General features: G+C 41.4%; 1 protein-coding gene across 6 annotated transcripts in view; it reads right to left on the bottom strand.

Annotated features, from left to right (window-relative positions):
* Positions 1-27,316, bottom strand: part of RHBDD1 (rhomboid domain containing 1) — a 101,333-nt gene that overhangs the window by 25,301 nt on the left and 48,716 nt on the right. For 4 of the 6 annotated variants that reach the window (XM_036319799.1, XM_036319798.1, XM_036319800.1 and 1 more), the window contains 3 exons: positions 22,853-22,941; positions 19,784-19,840; positions 12,154-12,297 (listed from right to left, as the gene is read on the bottom strand). In XM_036319799.1, coding sequence (XP_036175692.1) covers positions 12,154-12,297; positions 19,784-19,840; positions 22,853-22,941 — 290 coding nt within the window. Of the gene's footprint in view, positions 1-8,228; positions 8,285-9,875; positions 9,899-12,153; positions 12,298-19,783; positions 19,841-22,852; positions 22,942-27,316 lie in introns of those variants that run through there. The other 2 variants (XM_036319795.1, XM_036319796.1) reach the window with 2 other exon arrangements.

Here is a 27,316-nt window from a genome sequence, read left to right as displayed (position 1 = left end):
TTTGCTATCTGTTCTTCCTTGTGTAGGCATTCGTCTTGGGTGAGCCTTTGGGAGAAATACCCAGTGCATCACTACTTCGGAGGAACTGCAGAAAGGATAAGAAAAAAATCCTGCAAGTTACTGGAAGACTGGAAAGAGCAGCCAGATGGTTGGGGTGAGCAGGAAAGAGTTCCTGTCTCTCTTTTGATTATACTGAGCTCTACCATAAAAGAAGTTTTAAGAACTGCTTAAGAGATGGGGGAAAGACTGCCGGGGGATTAAGAAGCAGAGTGGGAATGCCAGTTTTAACTCCATGTGACCCTGGGTAAGTGGAAAAGTCCTTCAGCCTCTCTGTGCCTGGTTTCCACACCTGAAAAAGGGATTCCAAAAACGGGATAGCAATAGAACTTGCAAACGGTGTGGTGAGCCTAGATACAAGTTCTTATGAGAACTAAAGGGAAAAATGCATGAAATGTACTTGCTATGCCTGGTACATAAAAAAGGATTGCTAAATGTTGGTGATTAAGTGTTTATTTATACTTTTATTCTCTTTTCTTTTTTTTTAGAAATCTCTGAAATTGATTAAAATGGATGTAAAAAGGAAAATTTTAGTCAGTGACCTAGGTATGTGGAGACAGAGAACATAGGAGAGAGAAAGGGAAATGAAGAGGCGAGAAGAGGAACTGATTCACATGCCTTCTCTGTGCCAGGTGTCTTTCAGCTCCTGCCTCAGGTGGCCATCATTGCAGCCCCTTGGGGAAGGTGTCATTCTCTAGTCACAAAGTCCCCACACACCCCTAGTTACCTTGTCCACTGGTGAAGGAAACCCAGCTTGGACACCAGCTGGGCTTTGCCGTGGTGAGGTGTGAAAGCAAGGCTTCGAAGTCTTCATCGCACACTAACGGGCACAGGGTCTAAGCCCTTCTACCTACTTATTTTTTCTTTTCCATTTACATATATTTAAAAACACAGTAATGAAACTTTGGATAGGCAGCCGCTGTTCTGGACAGCTAGCTAAACTTCTTCTGATAACTACCGTACAATGACTACCATAAAACAATTTTTAAATCAAGGTCATTTAATCAAGCCATTTCAATCTTAATCCCCTGAAGTACCAACTTGGCAACAGTCCACAAAAGACAGAATTACTCTCGTTCTATGTTTCAGTTTACAAGGTCCTTCCGGACTCATATTTCTGAAGCATGAAGATGGCCCGTCTCACGGGTTCTGCAGGGAACAGAGGCCAGGAGCGCAGAGCATCTGCTAAGGTCCCTCCCAATGCAAAGATCGAACATTCCTGAACACAGCAACAGGTCAATAGTAGAACTGATATCCACTGAAAATCCATTTCTGCATAAAATTATAAAACTAAACAACTAATAAAATATGAGAAGTCGATGACCCCAATTTTGTCTTGAAAATCAAGCAACACCTTACAGATTCATCTGGTCAAAATTCCTTACAAATTCATCCGGTCAAAAGTTTACAACATCAAAACAATCTAAAATAATAATAGAGGGATATGCAAATTAGCCAGGATGCAGTAATGTCACCACCAATCTACAAGCATCGGAGAGCTACAGGAGGGTGGGGCAGCGAGTGATGAGCAGTGGAGAGCTACCAGTGGTGGTGGGTGGGGTGGCCAGCTGAGGCAAGCAGCAGCGAGCTACTCACTAGTCAATCCATAAAAAGAAAATCTAGGTGGAGGATGTTCTGGATCCTTTCACAAGAAAGCTCAGTTAAAAATACAAGGTGACAGAAAATCTACCGGAGGTCATAAAGACACACTAGAAAGCAAGCCAGTTCAAGTTGATCACTGGAACCCATGAAAACCTGTTAACATGTATCTTCTCGCCTCGACTCAAGTTGCCACCGAATACAGCCATATCTAGTTTTATTGCACTTTGCTTTATTGAACTCACAGGTGTTCTGTTTTTTTACAAAGGGAAGGTAAGGCTCTCCACCAGCTAAAAGATTACCACTAGCTTTGTTGCGATACTCACCTACAACTTCTCTGATTGACGCCTGTACTCCTCAAAGCGAAAGTGGGTACTGAAGGATCCTGCTGACCACCCTCTAAGGTAGTGTGGAATCTTCAGCAATGATCAGTATAGGCATTATCTCTCTTTGAAAAATTCAGCTTATTTTTTGATTGCGTATTTTGCATGAAACAGAACTGGGGTGATATGTAGAATAGCTCTAAATGGGAGTGTAATGATGCAGAACCTAGGACAAGCTCAGGGATGAGATTTCATATTCCCTGGACTTTAACGGGTACCTACTAAGGGCCTTGAAAACACTCCATTATTAAGTCTGCAGTAGAAATTCCCACAGGAAGCTTAAAGGTGACCAGGAAGACATTAATAACCTCTACTTGAATAACTCAACTTGAAATTTCTTTATGACTATCTTACAGAAAGCTAATTCACAAAAATTTCTAATTTCATTTCAATAGAAATGAGTATGAATCTAAAAAGAGCTTACTATTAGTAAATTATTAAAATCATTTATAATAGAACACTAAAATAGTATTATTAACTATATATTAATTAAACAATGATGATGATGATGATGACCTTACAAATACAATAGAAAGGCCAAATAATGGAATGGTTAAGCCCATACCAGCGGTGGGCAAACTACGGCCCGCGGGCCAGATCCGGCCCATTTGAAATGAATAAAACTAAAAAAAAAAAAAAAAACCGTACCCTTTTATGTAATGATGTTTACTTTGAATTTATATTAGTTCACACAAACACTCCATCCATGCTTTTGTTCCGGCCCTCCGGCCCAGTTTAAGAACCCATTGTGGCCCTCAAGTAAAAAAGTTTGCCCACCCCTGCCATAGACTCTGGAACCAAGACCGCTCCCATCTCAACTCTATCACTTACTGGCTATGGGACCTCAGCTAGCAGTCCTGTGGTCTAGCCTCCTCTTTTCTGAAATGGGTGAATAGTAAAACTCACCCCATTGGTTGTTGTTGGAGGAAGTGAACACATATACACATACACACTCATGTGCACACATGTAAACACGCATGCATAAGCATATAGAGGTCATTTACAACAGTGCCTGGTGTGCTGATTCACACTTTATCTCTCCCCCTGCAACACACCCTCACCCAGAGCAGAGTGATCTTAAAATCCACATCTGATCTTCTTGCTCCCTGCTTAAAATTCTCAAAGCTTCCACTGTCCCCAGGGTCAAGTAAAAAACCTTTAGACACAGCATACTGGGCCTTTCACAACTTGATTCCCAGCCATCTTGCCTTTTAGACCCACACACTGAAAAATGTTTTGCAGACACAATGAATTTAACTCCTCCAGTAGCCATCCCCCCATCCTGGGGCCCTGATCCATTTTCCCTGCTCACCTCACTCCTCAGTTCACACTCTTCACTAGCTTCTCATCACATCCAAGGGAAAGCCAAAACCCTTAAATGGGTCATGGCCTGAAACCCACTAACTCAAATTTAGGATCAGTTCCCACATTGCCCAAACTTAGATACTATACCTTCATTCAGAGGGGAAGGAATGCTCACAGCCTGAACATTTTGTCCACCAGTGTTGAAGACAATTAAGGCTATAGCAGATGTCCTGCTGTCATGGCAGTCACTGGGGGAAAATCCGTGTTTAGAGTAAATGGCCTCCTGTTTATACACCTCCCTCTTCTGTTTGCTATAGGAGCAATTTTAATTTATTTTCATGTTAAGCAATTGTTTGTCTATTCATGTATCTGTAGAGAGCAGAGAAAGACCCACTTTTCAGAAAACACAGGCCTGGGTATTTTTAAGGACAGTGCTCATTTGATCTCATTATTCTGCCGGTTAATTGACAGGAAAGAACGTCCTAATTGCTCATTAACTCTGAAGACGTCCCTGGCCTGGTGTCAAGGTCTGGGCTGTCTCATTGCTGCTGCTCGAGGGGGACAAAGCACGGGGCCCACACAGCTGAAAGACGGCGCACGTTTTGATTTGGGGTTTGAACAATCCCATCCATAGTACGGTAGAGTTTGGTGGTGAGTTATTTTCTCCTTGGGCTAATAAGATGAGCCACACTGCTGATTAAACATTTTCTGGGGCTGTATGGTTTTTCAGCCACTGTTATGGAAATCATTCTCGGCTAGATTGTAACCTGCCAGAAAGGCAACTGATTTTAAAGGCAGGTCAAGAAAGGCGTTCTGTGGTGCCACCCAGCCCTGTGCCTGCAGGACTGTGATGAGCGAAAGTATAACAAACAAGCCATCAACACAGGCCCCGTTCAACAACTGCCCAGCCCTTCCTCACAGCACACAACGAACCCCAGCATTCCACTAACTGGCTCTGCCCACGGACCAGGAGGCCCTGTCTACATGGGTCTGTGATAGATAAAACACCAAACTGCTAATAGCAAATCATTAGGGTCACCCGGGGGTAGGAAATGTTACCATAAGCTGACACGTGCCATAGTGTCAGACTTAAGTTCAGAATGGGCTTCGCTGGACCTGAGCTAAGTGAGCCACCTCACCTCCACATGTCCCACCCAAAAGCACCCTGTGCACGGTGGTGAAGTACTCGGGGTTTAAAATCTGTCTTTGCTACAGCTCAGTGTGCCAAAAGGGGGCTCCGCTAACCCCAGGGACCAGGGACGCCGCTTACTTAAAGTGATAATGCAGACAGCAGGTGTCCTCTACAGATACACTTCTAGAAGACACTTATTAAACACTGAGCTCCCTTAATGTTCATGGGTGTTCTACTTTTTATTTCAGCATCACCCTCATCAAAAGCAAACTGTTTCCTTTCCGTCTCACTGAGCTGAAAATGAAAAACGACTGGGTTTTGGGCTGTTTCGGTTGGTTTGTACAGCATCCTGAATGCAGCAATTCAAGAGTCATCCCACCCTGTTTTCTAGCAACACATCTGTATTTTGCAATACATAAATGCTCCTCCACCGAAAGTGTGCCAGACGCCTCCTTTCCGTGGGTCCCAGACCTCCGAGTTCCAACCACCACACACAACCTTTCATCGAGATGAAAGGGGACAGATCTGAAAGGACTTTACTGGATAAGCTGCCCAGAGCTTTAAACCCTGTACACGGTAAGGTAAATAGAGCTGCCTGGTACCGTGGCTCCTAAATGGTGTGCTAAAGCAGCCTCAGGATACGACAGGATCGTGTGTTCCGAAACCCTTGAGAAAGAAGTCATGGCAGTGGCCAAGGAGAGCTAGCCCCTCACAACAGGAGCAGTTGGCCTTCTTGCCTGAAATGTGGGGGCAGCTTTAGCCTGGAAGGTTTCCCATAGAGATGAGAAGGGAATGAAGGGAATACGCACAAAGAAAAGGGGAGACAGGATCTGGAGAGAGGCTAGTCCAGACACTCAGCTCTGTTCACCATTCTGATTGTCCATACACAGCCTACAGAGGCTGGAGGTGGATGCACTGAGGTACGGCTTTCAGTGCGTTTCTCCACTGATGCCTTAAATGGGATGGGATTGTGAATCAGGGAAGAGCAAGGCTAATATTGAATATGTTTAGCAGTGCACAGGTTTATTTTAATTTTTTTTTTATAAAGGCTCTACATGATTTTGCAGAAGTCTTAGAAAATGGAGTAAAGCCAAAACAAGAAAATAAAAGTCACCGTAATCTTATTCCAGGGAAATAAGGACGACTGGCATTGTTAAGTGTTATCCCGACATTTTTACAGCAGTTATTTGGTCTTACAAAGAAATGAGTTTGTGAGTAGGAATACTGCTGCAGCCTGCCTCTCATCTGGCACACTCTGAACTCGCCTCTCTTTTTAATGGCTGAGTATTATTCTATATCATGATTTATTTAATCAGTCTCCTATCACAGCACGCTGAGGCCATTTCCAGTTTTCCTAAAGTGTATGCTTACAATATAATTTTAATCAGCTTAATGTGTATACTAGTCTCACTAACTGCCCAATTCTGGTCCTTTGTTAAAACAGAACCGGCTTTAAACAACACAAACATGACACAGGAAGATCTCTGGCCTCCGACTGAGACTCATACATATTATGCATGACTCTCGCATCTGATTCTCTGTAAGGAAGTGCAGCAGAATTAGAAATAGCTTTGAATCCCTGGAAGACTGCCATGTGATGAAACTAGACCACTCTGAAAGCTATTGTGGTTCTATAATGAATGGAAACCAACATATGACTCTTGATTTTTCTCACCAGCAACACAACACAACGAAATGGATAAGACAAAGTGTGCAGGTCTGGGAGAGACTGCTTGAAGAGGCAGAGCAGACAACAGTGAGAAGTCTCATGTGAGTAATTCCCATTAGCAGGTAGCTGGAGCCATGGCTAATAACTCAACGGAGTCATGTGTAATAACTCAACAGAAAATTCTGATGTCTTAAGGCACACTTAATGTGAGTAAATTTGTTCTTATTTTTGTTATGAATCATTTATTTTCTAAAACTATTGAAGAATAATTGAGTCCTATTTAAATTAGCAATGCAAATATCCTTAATTGAAATGTGTCCATAGTAAAGCAATATTTTAAAACTCATATGCTAAAATTTTTGGTAGAAATAAGTAACAGCCCAGTAGGTTACTTAGAATTGTCCATAGTAAACATTTTTTTGGTGGGGAGGGAGGGTCTACCCTATGAGATATCTGCAATTTCCCTATACAAGCTATTTTTAACTCCTGCTAGAAATTTTTACTTAAAAAAAAAAAAAGGAATTTAGCCAGTCCTATATCCAAGAGAAGACAACAGTGAGGAAAATGCCACTGCTAATCTATAACAATACAGTCTTTCACATTTAGCTGAGACTTATAGTGGCTCCACCTACCTGAATGTCAGTTTCCCAAATTCAGGAAGATGCCAGGAAAATAGGCAAGTATGACCTTTTCTGGTGTTAATCACTTAAGAGTGAGGAACTTTTTTTTCTGCCAAGGGCCATTTGAATACTTATAACATCATTCCTGGGCCATATAAAATTATCAACTTAAAAGTTCGCCTGCTATATTTGGTCAGACATTTAATTAACTCACCCCTAATGCCTTGGCAGGGCCAGACCAAATGACTTCTCAGGCCTGATATGGACCAAGGGCCAGATGTTCCCCACCCCAGACTTGGAACATGACCCTGGGCAAGTCACTTAATTTCTCTGCACCTCTGCTTCACAATGTGAAATAAAAGTGATAGTCACAAATGCTTGTTCTGCAGGATTCTGTGTGGGTATGTGAGCTTTCCTAGTACAGTACAGTAGCCTACAGGAAAGAGGCACTTTATGCTCAATCAGCTAGAAAACATTTCTCCAAAACATGCAGTGTTTTTTCTGGTGCCTGTATTACAGGTTGCTGCAAGGGTGCACCTCAAATGTTATGTGATTCTTCTCTGTGTGGTGGGATTATGAATTATTTTTTGTCTTCTTTTTGTTGATGTACATTTTCCATGGTGAATATGGATTTTTTTAAGGGGTTCAGAATAGGCGTCCCCAATAATTATTACCAAAAATAACATTTTATGTCCCATCTATAGGGAAGGACAAATCTAATTGCTGAACAGTTGCTCTTCTTATCGTCCTGCTATGACCTTCCTCCCTCTGAAGCCCCAGGCGCCTTCCCTCATTGTGGCTCAGATTGCCACATAAACTTCATTTTCCCTTTCTGCCTCTGCGCCTCTCGTGCATGCGGGTGTCTGACTCTCTCATGTACATGAGGTTCTCATACAAACGTATGTAATTAAATTTATTTTTTGTTTGTTTGCTTTTGTTAATCTGTCTCATTTTGATTTAATTATTAGACCAGCCAGAGGACCTAGAAGGATAAAGACACCGCCCCCCCCCCCCCCCCAAATTACTTTTAAAACCAGAACAACAAATGCTACCCAAATCTAAAAGACCATAATAGATGAGCTCCGGCAACCATCCTTACCTGTCTCAGGCTCTCAGCACAGTACACCTCAGAACATCTACAATTCAGATAGGATTTCTGGAAAAGGAGTTGAGAGCTGTCCATTCCCATGGAAAAACAAAAGCAGAACTACGCAGCAATCACAGCACACACCTAGCAGGTGTTAACACATACATCCGCACCCTCTCTCACAAGACTGAAGCTCAGGCCACTGAGGTGCCCTCCTTTTCTCTGTGGGCCACACCATGAATGACTAAAAGAACATGGACATAATTTATTCCATTTTCTCAAAAGTTTCTACACAATAATAAAACAACAAGACAAATGCTGCATTTAGATACCTTGGTGCAGCTTCAGTAGAAAGAAAATGTACAACTTAGTTGAAATAAATTCTGTCTTTTTACTTAAAATGTATCTCAGTTGTTCCCATGCACTCGCTACCTGTAAACAGGATTCAAAGGTATCGTCAAATGATCTGTTAATAACAAAAGAACTAGATATTAATTTGAAACCTAAATACTTTTTTCCAGTACGGCTTCCTGGTAATTTTGCATCTCAGGACTGTGACACTAGGCCGCAACCAGTTCCAGTCTGCTGCCACCAAGACCTCTGCAGTTTCCTCCCCCATGGCACCCACATGGCTCACCGGTGTCCCCGACTGTACAGTGTGGGGAGGGGATGACAGCTGCTTGATCCACACAGTCGAGTGCGATTGGGCCATTTGCCTTTCAGAAGAGTCTAGGACTAGAAGCAGAGTTACTCCACGTGTCAGCAAGCAGTTCCAGCTGTAACCAGCACACATGTGCCGGGCTGGCAGACAGAAGCTGAAAAGGACACAGCTTTGTACCCAGCCACCAGCTGAACTTGGTGGCAGGCTATTAAAAACAAAAAGGGCACAAATTATACATGGAAGGATGGAGTGGGGTGGGGGCACAGTAAATGCAATGAGCTAGTGCTCCTAGCTGGCATCTGCCTTTTGACTCAAAGAGATGGCCCTTTTCCAAAACTGTTCTATTATTGTGGTATCAGCTGCCTCTTGGACTGGTTTATAAAAGCTGAAACTGCCGACAAAATGAGACAAGATTTTACTAAGAGTAGTAATGTACGAGCCCCTTGAAATAAGAGGGGTCTCACTATTTCTTCTGCAGAGGCTACCTTGGTACTATGAGTCCCAGCATGAGCCCTAGGATGCATATAATCAAAAATATGACAGCAGCCAGTCTGAGGTTACAAAGGTGCTGCTTTGATTCTTTAATTTACTCTTCTAATATATTTAACTGAAGAACAGTTTGAACCTAATTGGTTCTGGATGTTTCTTGCTAGAATGGCATTCTACAAAATGAATTCTGTTAGTTGGCCCTTTCAAATCTCAGTATTGTTGGTTGACTATTACATTAACTTCTTATTGTAAAAACTTGGAATCAAAGACAAAAAAGTAAGCATTTACCCAGCCTTTTTTAAAAGGACTATAGATTCTACCTACATCATGGGGGAGAGATCTTTATAAAATAAACAAACAACAACAACAAAAAAAAAACCCTAGTAAATTACTGTACTAGGAATGATAGATTCAAGACCTGGTGAAGAATAAGGGCTGCTCCCAGCTTCCCCTGCGGATGGAGAAAGCTGAAAAAGCATCACTTCCATCCTCCTAATAAACATAAAGGCTGGACATTCTGAAAATGACTAACTTTTCCTGAACCCATCAGATAGCTGAGACATGGGGCACCCAACTAAACATAAGTCTAAAACGGTAGAGGGGCACTTGCTTACCTAGAAGACACTGCTGGCACTAACAAGATGTTAGCCCAAACTGTTAACAAATCGCTCAAGTGTGAGCTAGCAAGAGAACAGGATCTATTCACAGACTATGTAACACAGAATATATTCGGAGCTGCAATATAAAGGAATTCACAGGGTCCTCACCTAAGAGATGGGTAAGAGTCCAGAGAAACTCTTCATGGGGAGAGAACTCAGCCACTGCAGGAAAGGTTTATATCCGGGGCGGCCTAGATCCTTCTCCAGTCCTCCTTACTGCACAGAATCCTTAAATGCCTAAACAAAACAAAACACCATCTCTATAGCTAGGGAGGGTCAGGAACACTGAGAAGGCTACACCTCCAAACCAGAGACAGTTACTGACTCAGACCAAGACTTAATGTTGAATCACTGTGTTCTTTCACCTGAAACATGATATTGTATGCCAACTATAATTCAATGTTTTTAAACATAGCTTATTCTATATAGAAAGAGAACATCAATATTGGATGGAGGGGGGATGGCAGCATACCCCCACTTGCCTCCCACCACCAGACTAAAAAGCAGTCAGAGTGTACCCCTGGGCGACAAGAGTGGACAGAGAAGCTGGCCAAGTTCCGGTGCGAAGGAAAGACATGGAATTGAAGTGCAAGCAGACACTCGGGTAAATCAGCCCTCACCCAAAAACAAGATCACACTAGAGGAGCTGGAAACCTTGGTGCACTGAGGGTACCCAGAGCAGCAATATGTGTTCAGTATCACTCCAGAGAATTCTGTGCAAGTAAAAATACAGTATTCAACAGAACAAGTAGACAGGCAATCAGTAGGATACAGAAGACCTGAGCAACTCCATCAACTGAGTTAATTTTATTACCAGTTATAGAACCCGTCGCCCAGCTAGAGCAGAACACACGTTCTTTTCAGGTGCATACAGCATTGACGCCAGGAGGGGCCATAAAATATCACAGCCAGGTGATATTCCTCCTGGGGTACAAACCTGCTTCAACTTTGAAAATCAAAATAATTTCGTATGTCAACAGGCCAAAGAAGAAAAAGTATATGATAATCTCAAAAAATATAGAACTTTTCTACAAGCACTATTTATAATGTATCATAGTTCTCTGTCTACAAAAAGAAAGAGATTGTTAGGTATACACTTAAGAAAATATATAAAGGACAACATGCTCAAAATGCAGTGGTATGAAAATATGATTACAACATAATATTGAATGAAAAAAAGTAAGGTACAAAATAGTTTGTACTATATGGTCAGAATTTTATAAAATAAACTCAAACCAAATATTTTGCCACAGAGAAAAGGACTAAAATATAATACAGGTCTTTCAAAAATGTCTCCTTGATGTCTCATTCTTAACAAGGCAATCACAAAGTGTTTTAAGAAAAAGAAAGTTGAAATTAATATAAACTATTGGTTACACGTTGCTGTCATCAATTACTACCTAATGCACTTTAAGAAGTCTCTTTCGATCAGTTTCCTTGAAACTAGATGCATATGTCCCTAAAATCATCCACTGAAAATAAAGTTCTGTGGTCAAACATGTTGGGGAAGCATTAGTTATAAAATTGGCATCTTGGTTGCATAGCTAATTTGGGTCGTCTGTATACGAGTGTTAATCAGGATCTTCAAGGAGGTATAGTTTGCAGAGTTTCACAAATTCATGTGTATATAGAACTTGTGAAGGGAGGAGCAAAAGAGGGAGAACGAGGCAAAGAGAGAGGAGAAAGTTGTTTTAGCTGACCTTTGAAAGCAGGTTACCGACATCATATTATTTTGCTTCTAAATACTTCAGTGTGTTCCTCCCAGGAATAAAGGACATTCTGCTACTTAACCACAATATCACTGTCACATCAAAGAAAGCTAGCTTATTTCCCTAATAGTATCTAATATCTAGTGAAAATACAAAAGTCCCCAGTTTTCTAAAAAAAAAAAAAAGTCTTTTATATAAGTCAGTTTTCAAGGTTCTCATGTTACATTTGATTATTTCCTTTTAATAGAAAACCACATCCTGCTCTTTTCATGACATTTTTCCCCAGGAGACTAGCCTCATTGAATTGTAGAAATCCCATGTTTTTCCTGGTTATTTCTCAATGGCATTACTCAGCTTGTTCTGCTAGTCCCTGCATTTCCTGTGTAGTGACACTCACATTTGATGACTTAATTAGGGTCAGTGTAAACATTTTTAGCAAGAATATGTCATAGGTGGTGCTGCATTGCTCATCCTGCATCATATCACGAGACATACGATGTCAGGCCATCCCACCCTTTTTTTTTTACAGTTTCTTGACTTTAATGCCACAGTGCTGAGTGCAGCAGGCCTATAAAAAGACCCACTACAACACATACATAGTCTGGCACCTCAGGAGCCTAGGTAGCTTGGAATATGGCATCACACCCCATTCTCTGTAATCACAATGTGCACACATTTTCCTATCTACATATCCTTTTCACAAACTATTTAAAGTTTCCATTGTTAGGCCATCTCACCATGTGAGGTATGATTTAAAGGAAGTGAAGGGTGCAAGATTCCTACCTCGGTCCCAGAGGCTGGCTCTCAGTGCTCTCTCCAGCTGTTCCTCCTCACTCAGTCCTGCTGTGTAGGCATCATAGTTTCTGCGTACGTCTTCCTGGTAACCGGGCCTGCCATATGGGTAATAATCCTGATATCCAGAGTAGCCTACAGACATAATGAGAAGGTTATAGAACACTGTCATGGAGTGTTTTTTCAAATGTCCTATTTTGTAAGCAGAGACAATAAAACAATTCATGTCATTGTTCTGAGCATAATAATCATCCTCAAAATAAGAAAAGATGACAACTGGAGAATTCCTCCATGAGGGTGGGCAACGATTGTCTTGTCACTGTAGTATCCACATGGGGCCAGACATGAGCGAGTCATTATGGCTGAAGAGGAACAAGATATTAATTTAGAAGGTAGTCAGTGATACTGGAGAGGGGACCCAAATGGGCTAATGACATATAAACTAATTCTCTCCGCTTAGAACTATTTAATACTTGGTGAATTTTCAGTGAGGTCCTGACAGGAGTCAAGGGAATGGTTGAAATGATAGTTGATAAAGCCTTACTGTCCAGTGGCCCTATGTAATGAGAGACAAATCAACATATACTACAGATTTCTGTGCTGTAATACATATGTTGAGATAATCAAACCAATGTCTCTGTAATTATAATTTCATATCAGAGATCATAGTTTGTATTGACAGTACTTTTAAGAAACCAGTTACTAGATAAGAGAGAAAAGACAAAGGTCAGTTACAGAGAAAGTTCACTTTTGCAAGGTATTCCCATCACTCTTTTAAAGTCAGTTTGAGTTTACTCTTTATATTTTCTTTAATCCCCCACTTTTATGGAATTTGCTTAGGAGAGATTTTTTTCCCCATCGAAAATTACTTATCTAATTCTGGTTTAGTGAGAGGTAAGTAATAGTCCTTTTAATATTTTTCCTTCTTTTATACCCTTTGAAGACGATGTTTCAAAAGTTTAATTTGTATGTTTTTTGCTGTTGATGAAAATTCCTACCCATTACTATGAGTCTTGTGTCATATATTTCCTTATCAACCAACATCACACTACTTGCCTGGGTTTAAGCTTCTTATTGCTTTAATAAGATTATGTGGGGTCGGGGGGAGAACTCACAATCAAGCCAAAAAGAGGAAGATTGTAGGGTAGGGTCATATTCAGAATTTTTGATAATTGGTCCTGAAACTATTTTAAAATTTACTTTTTGTGTTGGTTATGAATAAAAGGCTTTTCTAGTATATAAGATGGGGGGGGGGGGCAGGTTAACTATTTTCCATAAGAATTTTCAGGCACTCTAAAAGTCTTTATTTTCATATAAACACTGAAATGACAATAAAACACACTAATCTAGTATCAGTTGACATTCTAATGTAATTAAATATATTATAAAAATATTTTTCATATAAAGTATTTATATCTATTAGTTACATGCAACAGCAGCTTTATTGAGATATAAATGACATCTTACACAATTCACCATTTAAAGTATGTAACTCTGGCTTTTAGTATATTCATAGAGTTGTGCCTTTATCACCACAATCAATTTTAGAACATTTTTATCACCCTCCAAAAGATACCACCCCCTTTAAATATCTCCCCCTCCAGGCCTCCCAGCCCTATGTAACACTGACTACTTTCTGTTTCTATATCTATGCCTATTTATTTCACTTAGCATAATGTTTTCAAGGTTCACCCATGTTGTAGCATTAAGTAGTATTTCATTCATTTTCATGGCTCAGTAATATTTCATTGTATGAATATACATTTGGTTTATTCATTCATCAGCTGGTAAACTATTGGGTTATTTCCACCTTTTAACTATTGTGAATAATGCTGCTATAAACATTTGTGTACAAGTTATTGTGTGGACACACGTTTTCACTTCTCTTGGCTACAAACCTAGAAGTGAAACTGTTGGGTCATATAGCAGTTCTGTTTAACCACTCAAAACTCACAGGGTGTTTTCCAAAGCAGTTGCACCATTTTACATTCACACAGAAATGTAGATGGATTCAGAATTCTCCCCATCCTTGTCAACACGTGTTATAATTTGTCTTTTTAATTATGGCCATCCTAGTGGGTATTAAATGGTACCTCACTATGGTTTTTATAATAATGATGTGGACCATCTTTGCATGTGCTTATTGACCATTTGTGCATCTTCTTTAGAGAAATGTCTATTCAGAGCCTTTGTCCACTTTTACTGATTACTTGGTACTACATTATTGAATGTCCTTGAAAGCCACAAAAATGAATGACTTAAATAAAAATTAAAGAAAATAGCTCAGGACTTTGGGGAGGAGCTAATTCTGACGAGCCTTGCTAATTACCGCCAATAACCCAACTTCCACATTCTCTCACATGTTTCCCACGTAAAAATATAAACATTATAATATCTAAAACAGAAGAAGGATATAAGTTAATTTCCCAAATCCTCATAATGGTTTAGGGCTGAAGTGGGACCTGGACACACTTTTAAATATGGATGCCCTTCCTCATTGGTCTCTACTCAATAGAACTATCAAAAAAATTCAGCTTCCACTGCTATGGGAAACACCCATCAGTGATTTTCATATCCTGAGAGGAAAAGAGTGTGGCACAGCTACAAATCTTGCTTTTATACTTTACACACACACACACACACACACACACACACACACACACACACAACTTCACATAAGGACAAATAGTCAAAACACAATCAATATATCTACTTCACAAAGAACAAAAGAGAGGGGCATTCTAAAACATACTAGAATATTTATGGATAAGTCACTGAATAGAATGGGATACTTCAGCAAGCCCTGAATAAGAGACTGTCCAATTCCCTAAGAGTGCCAATTATTTTAATGCAACAAAAATGCATATTGGGCACTTTCCCATATGGCTTATTACCACTTTCAAACGCCTGTGGAAAGTCATTCTGTTACAGAAAGTCTAAGCAGCATTTCTATCTATTTATCCTTGAACACGTTCAGTTAATTCCAAATCTAAAATAACTCAAAAGTGCGGAATACCCATTTTATCAGATACCAGAAATACCACATACATCTATAGAGTTTTAATTTCTAAGCAAGTTTGCTATAATTTGAGGCAACATTTTTCATGTTATTTCCTTAAAAAAAAAAACCACCCAGCCTTAATGAAATAAAGCCTACAACTCTAAACATCTGAATATTATAAAATCTAATTTGGTACTAGTCAGACAAAACATGGGGAGAGGGAAAGAGAAAGTTTTAGTGCCTTAAGTCAAAAGGATTCATGTGGTTAAAGGTTCTATATCATCAGTCATAAATCACCAACAAGAACAAAAATCTCATCCATGTCTGTTATAATGAAAACAGGTCTCCTAGGACCATAAATTTTCTACAGCTGTTCCGCTGGCCCAATCAGACATTTTTAAATCTTCATAATAAACATGGCTGGAAAAACCTAACAATCAAACACTTATATGAATGAGTTTAAATTATATCCTGCGATGAATGCTAGTTTAATATTCCTTTGTAGCTATAGACTTTGGCTCTGCAGTAAAAGAAATTCTGGTTATCGTTATTTCATTAACTACTCCTCCATCTGTTCCTTATACACATACCAGGACTTCATGGCAAAAGAGATCAAGAAACACCACCAAGATTAGAAAAATTGGTAGCAGCTTTTTAAACATTCATGAGGTTCTTTGACCTATAAAGACTTTTGCAGCTAAGGAGGGCCATAGTAAGAATAAATCATTACTTATAGGAGATACATATGCTCTCGCAAAAGTTCCCTCGATGACCATTAGCCCAGCCACCTGGCCTATGGAGCTCAGCCTTTGAAGAAACCCAACTCCTTCAGAGGAAGGAGTACAAATATGGCAATCTCACAGCGGTAAGAACGGTAAAGGGGCTTTTATTTTTGCCTTTAATTCCCTAGTCTATGTATCTGCTGTACTTATGCCTCTTCCATATGAAGCAAGAAAGAAGCAAGCCTACCCCCACCCCCCTGTAAATAACTGCAATAAAAAGGGGAGGAAAAGACAATAAGGGGGACCGCTCTGTTTTGTAAGATTAAAGCAGCAGAACTCTAGGGGCTAGGAATCAGTGGCCGACATTTTTAGTCCTGGTTCTATCACTAACAACCTGTTTGACTTTAGCCCAATTACTTAACATTTCCAAGCTGTCACACAAGGTCAGGACTAGGTAATCTATGATAGTTTAAGCCATGTCTGTGCACAGATATGTTCTTATTCCTTTTGTCCAGAGGAACATTCCTGTTTCTTTGGGGAATTTTAAAAAATGAACCAGGAGAGAAGCCCTCTTTCCTCTAGCAACATCAAGGTGTCAGTGGCCATGTGGCCTGTCCAGGGGAGAGAATAGTCACTGGGAAGAGAGAAATCACCATGGGAGGTAGAACCAAAGTGGTCTTCCTGTCCAACCCAGTTCTTCCCAGTCATATAGGCCAACAAAGTCCTACTATACTCAAGTCAGTATAGACCAGTGGTTCTCAACCTTGGCTGCACATTAGAATCACCTGGGAATCTTTTTAAAATCCTGATTTCTGGGCCTCATCCTCCGGAAATTCTGTTTCTTTGTTATGGGGTGGGGCCACAACATTAGTAACAAAGGAACAGAATTTCCGGAGGATGAGGCCCAGAAATCAGGATTTTAAAAAGATTCCCAGGTGATTCTAATGTGCAGCCAAGGGTGAGAACCACTGGTATAGAGTCCAGAGGTCCTCAAACTTTTTAAACAGGGGGCCAGTTCACTGTCCCTCAGACATTCCACACATGCGCACTGCGGGCCCGGGATGAGTCGGCTGCTAAGCAGGACAGGTAGCGGCAGGGTGTTTATTAAACACCCGGCGGGCTGGATAAATGTTTTCAGCGGGCCACACGTGGCCCATAGGCCGTAGTTTGAGGACCCCTGGTAGACTGTTCTCCATACCCAATAACCACAGGACCCAATGCTCTTCCAAATGGCTATACAGTTGACCCTTGAACAATGTTCAAGTTAGGGACACTGACCCCCTCCCCCATGTATTAAAAAATCTGCATATGACTTTTGACTCCCCCAAAATTTAACTACTAATAGCCTCCTGCTGACCAGAAGCTTCCGTTAACATAAACAGTTGATTAACACATATTTTGGATGTTATATGTATTACATACTGTATTTTTACAATAAACTAAGTTAGAGAGAAGAAAATGTTAAGAAAATGTTAACAAAGAGAAAATACATTTATAGTACTGTATGTGTTTATTGAAAAGTCCACATATAAGTGGACTTACGCAGTTCATGCCTATGTTGTTCAAGGGTCAGCTGTATCTAGTAATTGTCTTGGTCACTAATCATTGCGCTTCCTCTCCTCAGGTGGGTCCACAGACAGTGGCAGGTGAGCTGACGCTGTCCAGCAACTATCCCTCTTCTGCATGGAGGCTGCATTTCTAGGATGTTAATTGTACACATCACTAGCCCAGGAAGCCTCCGAAGTGCAGCCTCTTCTTGGCATAGCGACAGTCTCCACCCCTGTGGTCCCCACACCTAGGCAACCCCCATCTGCTAAGCCTATGCTTTTCCATACTGATCCCCTTAGAATAATCTAGGAAGCTTTTTAAAAAGAGTCCAAGTCCCTGTCTCCACCCCTATTCAGACCTAGCTGATGTGAGTGAATTCAAGGCATGGATATGTTGTACCAGCTCCTCAGTTGATTCATATAGACAGCCAAGACTGAGACTCATGATCCCAGTCTTTAGAACTACATCAAAAACATAGCTTGAATGTAACTCCAATAGAACCACTCTTCTGATTAAATCCTTCAGTGGCATGCCAGCACGTTCTGGATAATTCCAAACAGGCCTTTTCACAAAGGCCTGGAGCCCTTTCTGCTATTGTTTTCCTTAACTTCTCCTCATTGATGGAGACACAGCCTTCCTCCAGGTAACCTCTAGGAACTCAAATCTCTGCTCCCACAGGCCGAGCACTGAACACACTAGGTTCCAGGTGCTGACGGGCTTCTCCTACCAGGAGGAAGGAATGGGGTTGCACTAGCTCAAGTCCATGATCAAGTAGAAGACTGGAGAAGATACGTGAAACAAAAGTTTTCAGGCTGCATAATAGGCAGCACAGGATTTTGAACCTTTAGAGAAAGGAAGTAAAGGAAATGGGCTTGAGGCACTTTCCAGATGGCAGTACAGGGATGGGGAACACAAGCAGCCACAGCAGGCTCCTGTATTACGTAGGAATTTACAGGGCCAAGTGTAGCCAAGGAGAAAATTGTATGTCAGAGAAACATCCAGAAATCTGCATGGAGTCCCCCTGAGACTTGCTGACTATTACGCCACGTGTGCACAGGTGAACTTTCACGAGACCATTCAGGAGCGATCCCAGAACAGACACCTCAATAGTAGTGCAGAAATAACCCTAAAAAATTACTTTAGATCCACCCTAAATAACTGTAAAACAAGCCCCAGAAGGATCAAACTAGTCATCACAGAACTTAACCGGGTACTGGCAAAGTCCTTCTTCTTAGAAGAAGGTAAACTCCGGCGCTCAGCACCACACCATATGGAATGTCTAGCATCCAATCACATCTTATTAGATACGCAAAAACTGTGACCCACAACCAGGAAAAAAATCAATCTAATAAAACAGATACAAAAAAGCATATATAGAGAGAGGGCAGAATTAGCAATCAGGGACTTCAAGACAGCTATTATAACTATCTACGCACATGACTGAAAGAAAAACAGGAATATCATGCGGAGAGAATGGGAGGCTATGAGCCAGGGGTCAAGAAGCCACAATGTGTGGTTCCCGATCAACCCCCTGCCTACTTTTGTAAATAAGATGCTATTGGAACACGGCTACACCCATTTGTTTTATTAATTGTCTATGGCTGCTTTGGGAACAGGCTGACTAGTTGTGACAGTGACCATATGGCCAATAGGGCCCTTAGAATCTAAATCATTAGCTACCTGGCCCTTCACATAAAAGACTGCAGGCCCCAGAGTTAAGCTACAGTGGTTTTCAATGGGCATGATTACAAGACACCCAGTGCTTCGGTGGCCTATGGCTTCTTTAAGACCCGCTGCCACTACTGGTCTAGGATATTACCGAGAGGCCTCCCCAGGCTGGCCTGTCAGGGCCTTAGCCTAAAACAGGTCACCTGCTTTAACCAGAAGTCCTTTTTACCTATTTACACAGACATAGAAAGTCCCATGGTATTAACTATCAGAGGAATGTCTATCTTAGGATAAGCATGATTCTTCCTGAATATGCAGTTAGGGTGGATTAGCGAGAATTGTGTATCTGAAACTAACTTCTCATGCTTAGCCAGTGGTATGTTTTCTTATGCTGAGAATAAAGGGACCTGTCTAGTATGAATCTTATCATGACTGAGAAACCTCATATTAATCGTATAATATTTTCACGTCATTGTTATCTCCTTTCCTGGTCTTCCCTACCAACCCACCCAGATGGGCTCCCAGGCTACCCCTCCATTGAGCTTTCAGGCATGTTGGAGCCACAATTACACAATGTGTGAACTCCACAACAGCATAAACTAGCATTGCCTAAAAGTGGCTCCACAGTGGCGAACACCATAATTTTTAAATTATCATGTATTAAATAAAATAAAGTGCTTACCTGAATTATTAAAGTAGTATTGCTGTCCTGGGTAGCCATTATTGGAGGAAAAAATGCCTAAATATAAAGAAAACAGACATTTTAATAGTAGCCATAAGGCTTTTTTTGAGGTATAACCGACAAATGAAAAATTGTATATATTTAGGTTGTGCAATGTGATCTTTAAAGCTGCACATGTGATGATTTAATATACATATACATTATGAAATGACTGCCACAATTAACACATCAATCACCTCACAGTTACCATATTCTGTGTACGTGTGAGAATTCTTAAGGTCTACTCTCTCAGTAAACTTCAAGTATATAACCTAGTATTAACTATAGTCACCATGCTGTACACTAGTATCCTCAGAACACACTCATCCTCTAACTGGAAGCTTATACCCTTTGACCAACATCTCCCTGCTTCCCCCAGCCTCTGGCTACCACTGTTCTACTCTCTGGTTTAGATTCCACATACAAGTGAAATCATACAGTATTTGTCTTTCTCTTTCTGGCTTAATTCACTTAGTGTAAAGTCATTACCTTCCTCTATTTTGTTGCAAATAGCAGGATTTCCTTCTTTGATGCTTGTATAATATTTCATTGTGTAGATATACACTGAGTGGCCAGATTATTATGACCACCTGACGTTTGTAGGCAAATTCGCTATAATTTCACGCTGAAGTTGCTAGAGGGCCAGACCATTATAAATAGGGAAGCAGGTTGTTTACCACGACAGTAGAAGTGATATTTTTCTGAAGATATGGGTAAACAACACGATTTAACAGCCTTTGAATGTGGGAGATACACACACACACACACTGAGTGGCCAGATTATTATGACCACCCCATCAGTACTTTGTTGGCCACCTTTTGCCTTCAACACTGCGGCGATTCTTCCTGGCATTGACTCCACGAGATGTTGAAAGGTGATGCGAGGAACCTGACACCATGCCTGATGAATAGCACTGTCCAATTCTGAGATTTGATGGTTGTGGAACAAGCTGCCTGATGGCTCTTTTAACTTCGTCCCACAAATGCTCAATTGGATTGAGATCTGGTGATTGTGGGGGCCACCTAAGCAAGGTAAAGTCTCTCTCGTGTTCTTGAAACCACTCCTGCACAATACGAGCACCGTGGCATGGCGCATTGTCTTGTTGGAAGAAGCCATCTCCATTGGGATACGCCATCAACATGATAGGATGGACTTGATCAGCAATGATACTTGGGTATGTTGTACTGTTCAGACATTGTCCTACACGAATTAAAGGGCCCAAATCATCCCAGGAAAACATGCCCCAAACCATAACACTGCCCTCACCAGCTTGAAGGGTTGTACTCATGCATGTGGGGTGCATGCTTTCATGCTGTTTCCGCCAAATTCTCACTCTGCTATCTGCATGATGCAACTGGAAATGTGATTCATCAGACCACATGACTTTTTTCCAGTGCTCGACTGTCCAATCCTTGTGTTCCTGTGCAAATTGGAGAAGTTTTATCTTGGTAACTGCAGACAGCTAAGGTGTTCGAACAGGCCTTTGGCTTCCATATCCCATATGATGCAGCATACGGCTAATTTGCCTACAAATGTCAGGTGGTCATAATAATCTGGCCACTCAGTGTGTGTGTGTGTGTGTGTGTGTGTGTATGTGTATATATATATATCTCCCACATTCAAAGGCTGTTAAATCGTGTTGTTTACCCACATCTTCAGAAAAATATCACTTCTACTGTCGTGGTAAACAACCTGCTTCCCTATTTATAATGGTCTGGCCCTCTAGCAACTACAGCGCAAAATTATAGCTAATTTGCCTACAAACGTCAGGTGGTCATAATAATTTGGTCATTCAGTGTATATCATACATATGTGAGATGTCTATGTCTCTATCTACCTATTATGATTGCGGGGGAAATCACCTTTACATACATAATACTTGCCTACATTTTGTAATGTGTGCAAAAAGCATTACTAACCACTGAATCTTCAGACACACATAGAAAAATGAAACAAAACATTAAACTCCTGAGAATAAATTTTTTTCTTTTATCCATATTGATAGTATTTGGGCAACAAAGCTCATTACTAGGTTTCCATTATTAAATTGCATCAAAAAATATAATAAAAGTGAACTTTTTATGAAGCTCCCACTGTCTCCTCCAAGCACATACACTGGAAACACGGTCATGAGCAAATATAGGAAAATGCTTAGATGCATCTGCTTAGATGCAATACAGCCTGTAAAATCATCCAGAGCGAACACAACCTGCTAACAGAGGCAACAGTGCGAGGCCCAGAAAGCTCTCTAATACCATGAATATTATATGATTCTCAAGAACACCAGCCATCGCCACAAACTGTGAAAACAAATTATTTGCAGTTCAAGAAAAGGTAAAATAGTCTCCGAAGATTTCCCATGAATAAAAGATGAAATATTGGAACTCATAAGGCCTTTAAAGAAGTGTTTGCAAAATAGTGTCCTTAGAAGTCATAACCAATGTAGATTTTAAATTGAGGCCTAAAAGAATTCATATATTTCTAAATAAAATGAAGTTTTTTCATTGAGCATCAATTTGAAGGAAACAAAAAGAAAAAAATAATTGTTAAAGCAGGAGCCACGCTTTAAGGAATAACAGCTCTGGTTTGGCCCTGCATGAATATGTCTCTCTCTCTCCAAGGACCTAGTGGTCACTCTGAATTCTTTGTACTTCAGTACAGATTTTTCTTTGTCAACTTTGCCTTGCACATATATGAAATCATGGAATATTGTAGAATAATGCATCATTTTAAACCTACATTCATTCCCTACATTTTCAAGAACACCGTGGTTTTCTGTGAGTAACATTAACATTGAGGGTATACATATAAACCACTCTCTGTCCACAGGAAGCATTAGGTTGAGAATTAGGGTTTGCAGCCTCTCTGGAGCCATGTGAGGAGCTGTACCAGCTCCTATACTTCTTGTTTTAAGAAGAGACTATTGGGAATTCCTAAGCAGACCCACAGGGTAACTTGGGGCTGCTTCTGACCCTATTAAAACTAAGATGACCTTCCAACGTGTCATGCCGAAGACGTTTGCTCTGTACCTGCACATGTTTCCATGATTTTCTTCAGAGGCCCGTGAATGTACATGAGTCCAACGAGGATCCCGGCCAGGTGCCCGGCGAAGGAGGTCCTAGGGGAGAAGGAGACCCTCTATGAGTGTGCGCTCTGCCCCTGATTACAGGCAGCCCACCTTCTCGCTAGCCCAGAGCATGTCAATTAGTCAGGCTTTGTTCCACACCACGTCTTTTATGCTGAGCAGCACGGCACTCAGTCCAAAGAACATTTCCTACCTTAAAGGGAGTGGGGAGTGCATGAATAACAACCACCGCATGTTTAAAATTCAATCTCCCTCCCTGACCAAGAGAAGTGGGCTGGCTCCTTCAGGGCAGTGGAAGCATTTTGTCAAGACAACCCACTAGACTTCTTCCAGTTTTTCTCTGAGGTTCTTATCACAAAATGTAAATGACAACAGTTTTCTCTGAATTAACTCTTAAATCATGCAGTCATGGTTCAGGCGGTATCTACCTGTGTTTGCAGAGAGCTGTGTTTTTATACATCACTAACCAGTGAAGCTGAGAGCAAGAGACACTCGATGGATGAGATGGAGATGTTCACACGCCCACCCCAAAGTCGCCTCCCTCTGTCATCTTCATATGTTGCTCAGCGAAGACACATAAATGTAAACTTTAAGCTTGAAAGATGAGTAAGTGCATTAAATTGGCTCTGCTCTTCCTAAGCATCTAACACTGACAATCATTTATACTTATGAAGTCAAGGCAAGCCCCAGGTAACTATGTGTGAACAAATAGAAGAATAAATGAAAGAGAACTGGCCAGCAGATCTCCCTGCCTCCAGCTCTTGCTCGTTCCGCATCCCACACACCGCCATCAGTGGCCCTTCTGAAACAGAGGGCAAGTCATGCCCATGCCTCTTGGTGAAACTCAGACTTTTCTGCAGCCTGCAGTCACAGCCCTCCAACACTGGGCCTTGCCCATCCTAGGTGGAAGGGTTCTTCCACCTTCACTGTCCATTAAATCCATCCCTCCACCCACACCTAGACCCTCCAAGCGCTGACCAGGGACCACAAGGCTAAGCCAAACAGTACCCCCGTCATAACCCAGGCCCCAGCTGGAGACTGGCTCTTTCCTCCCACTGCCTTCCTTCCTATAGAACAGGCCCAGCCTTCTGGGGAGCGAAGGGGTTTACATGCTTTCCTGTCTGTCTCTCTCTTACAAACCCCCTGAGGACAGGCTGATTCATCTGTATGCTAAACTGGGAGGTAAAAGAAACCCAACAACCAAAAAAGGTCAAGTAGGTGAATACATTTCCCTGGTTTGGGGAAATGGCCCCTCACTCCACAAGAGGGGTACCTGCAAGTTATCAAGGAGCCAATGTAACCTCCAGGAGCAGCGTGATTTTTGTGATTTTCACACACCTATCACACACACCTAGGACAGTGCTTGACACAGGACAGACACTCCAGTATGTGTTGAATGAATGGCTTGAGAGTCCCAAGATGGTTTCATCAAGACCACCAGTAGGCAAGTTAAAAACACTAGATCTGCAACTTAGAGGGCTCGCTGAGCCATGGCAGTGACGAGGCTGAGGTTCACACACAAGACCTAGAATCAAAACCACATGGCACCTACCACAGCAGCAACTGACAGAAGAAAGGGGCCCTGGGGTACAGGCAAGGCAGCAACAAGAACTTTCCATTGTCTCAGGGCTGGTGAAAGACTTGTGGGCTCCCAGGGAGAAGAACAGGCAGAGAAAAGAGGAAAGGAAGCCTTCTGTAGACAGTATTGCACTGGAGCTCGTCCCCATTAGCCAATTCAATCACGCCATTGCCCAACCCCTGCATATGCCACACACACACTGAAAGACATGAGCACACGTGTACATGTGCGCACACGCACACACACACGTGTACACACACTACACACACAAGCATTCCTTCAGGAGAGCTATTATTTTCATCAAATATAGGTACCTACCTCCTAGGATGTGTAATCTGATAATAAAAATACAAGATCAGACACTTGGTTTTCCATTTCCAAAGAAGAGCATAAATTGTGCTTCTCTTTAGCTTTTCCAAAAAATAAAATAGAGCTTATTTTATTCTACTTTTAGGCTAAATAATACACTCCAACTAGTTCTAGGAATGGCAAAGAAAGTGGTAGTTTGAGGGATACAAGGAAAAAAAAAAAGGCCAGAATCAATTTTTAAAATAGTAACCTCAATTTAACTGAAAAGAATAAAATAACATCAATATTTTTGAAACTTTCTAAACCAATCTTTATGGTGAATCAAATAGCTCTAAAAATAACATGGAAGAAAATTTCATTTTAAAACCCCAACCTATCAAACAATCAATCTTGAATTTCATTTACAATTTAGAGTACAATACAGTTCAGTGAATTCTTCATCTCTCTACATGGGTTTGTAGAAGTTTTAGCTGTAACCTAATTGTTCTAATATAATCGTGAATAATTTGGAAAGGGAAGCTGACAGGCCAGAGACCATATTGCATTATCCTCCAATATTCAGCATTTGTCACAAAAGTCCCTTCTCAAAACTCTAGCTGTCCGTATTTCATGCTGTTACCATTGTAATTAGCTAGTTATTAATAATAGAAAAACAAAAGGGAGGCCAGACATTATAAGCAGGGCCATCTGGGCAGCTTCACCAGGAAGCTGCAACTTTGCCCAGATCTGCTTCCTGCAGATCACTGGGGGAAGGGGTACAACAACGGGAAGATGGACGAATGCACGGTAAAGTCGGGGTGACATGGGGAAGGTGCCTGTCAGTCTAACCTGGAAACAAAGATCATTGGCTAGAGGGGTGGAGCCAATGCAAGCCGGTGAAATTTGGGAATACATAATCCACAGACAAAGGAATTCTCTCTCTCTTGGCTCTCTGGCTTCGCTCCTGCTTCCATGCATTCGCCTGTGTTTCCTCCATAGCCACGTGGCCCTAGAAGTCACATGACCCAGACCATGATGACCCCCATGCAATGGACTATAGCTGGGAACACAAACTAAGCTAACCTGATACAGGACTGGACTGTGCTCCAGCACAGAAGGAAACTCTGGGCATTGGCTTTAATCCTAGCTCTGCTGAAGACACAGCTGGACTTCTCCCATGGAGGGACAGAGGAAGAGGAAACCTTGGAAACTCAGGGGTTTACTTCCATGCAAATAAATGTCACTCATTCTCCCTGTGAGCCTCAGAAAATTCCCTTTCTTGTGACATTGCAAGAAGCCCACTTCCACTGGCAACAGGTGGGGATGTGGAAAGCTCTCAACTGATAACATTTTTAGCTCTATACTAGTAAAAAGTATTCTTTTTTTAAAAAAATAATAGTATGAAGAGAATATGATCTTATTCAATCAAAACTGAGAATATCTTGATATTACACAAAAAAGGGTGAGGATCCCACCAATGAAAAAAGGAAGCATATGCTAACTTCAAGAAGTATATTAACTTTGTCCATGCCACTGGTAACCACTTGACAAAGGAGCTCCCTTTGCCCTCTACGAGATACCTTTTACCCTTGTCCTAGGAGAGGAAATGGACCTGCAGAGAGAAGATGGAAATGGGACTGGGGACTATCTTCTCCCAGCAGCACTGGGATCAGGGCACTTCATCCTTGCCTCTGGCCGCGCTGTGGAGGTACAAGGAGGCCCTGGGGAAGAAGCCATCTGCGTCCTCTAATCAGTGGCTGGGATCTACCTTCAAATGTAACAGCTTTAGAAACAGATTGTGTTCTTATGATCATAAGTATACATGCAAAACAGACATTTTGATGTTTGAGATGTCTGAGGAAACCTGTGTGTTCACAGCAGCCTTCCTGAAGATGTGGGCTAAACTCTGTTCTAGGTTCTGCCTGGAGGATGACACCTTAAGGGACAGGCAGGGAAAACCCTCCTCTTAGAAACAGCTTCCTTTAGACCAGGGGTGGGCAAACTTTTTGACTCGAGGGCCACAATGGGTTCTTAAACTGGACTGGAGGGCCGGAACAAAAGCATGAATGGAGTGTTTGTGTGAACTAATATAAATTCAAAGTAAACATCATTACGTAAAAGGGTACGGTCTTTTTTTTCAATAGTTTTATTCATTTCAAACGGGCTGGATCCGGCCCGCGGGCCGTAGTTTGCCCACGGCTGCTTTAGACCTTACTAGGTCCTGGGCCAAGACTGAAGATTTGGTTACATCCTGCCAGCCTCTATCCTAAGTCAGAGTAATTCCTCAGGGACAGTACCACCATATTCAACTTTATATTCGTGACCACACTTGACGCAGTAAATAGCCTGACAATAACAATAAATAACTACTGAACGGGTGGAGGAATGGAATTAAAATTACACACAGAAGGCACATATCTAACATACATTATAATTGTGTTACAAAATCCCAAGTTGCACATGGTCTCCATAGTTGCATTAATATCAAATTTCACTGGGAGAGGTAATAATTGAACTACTCCCCTCCCCTTAAACAATGTA

The sequence above is a fragment of the Myotis myotis genome, unplaced genomic scaffold (assembly GCF_014108235.1).
Source record: "Myotis myotis isolate mMyoMyo1 unplaced genomic scaffold, mMyoMyo1.p scaffold_m19_p_8, whole genome shotgun sequence".
NCBI classification, from domain to species: Eukaryota; Metazoa; Chordata; class Mammalia; order Chiroptera; family Vespertilionidae; genus Myotis; species Myotis myotis.
The sequence above is the reverse complement of the archived record's forward strand: the minus strand, read 5'-3'. Positions and strand labels throughout refer to the sequence as shown.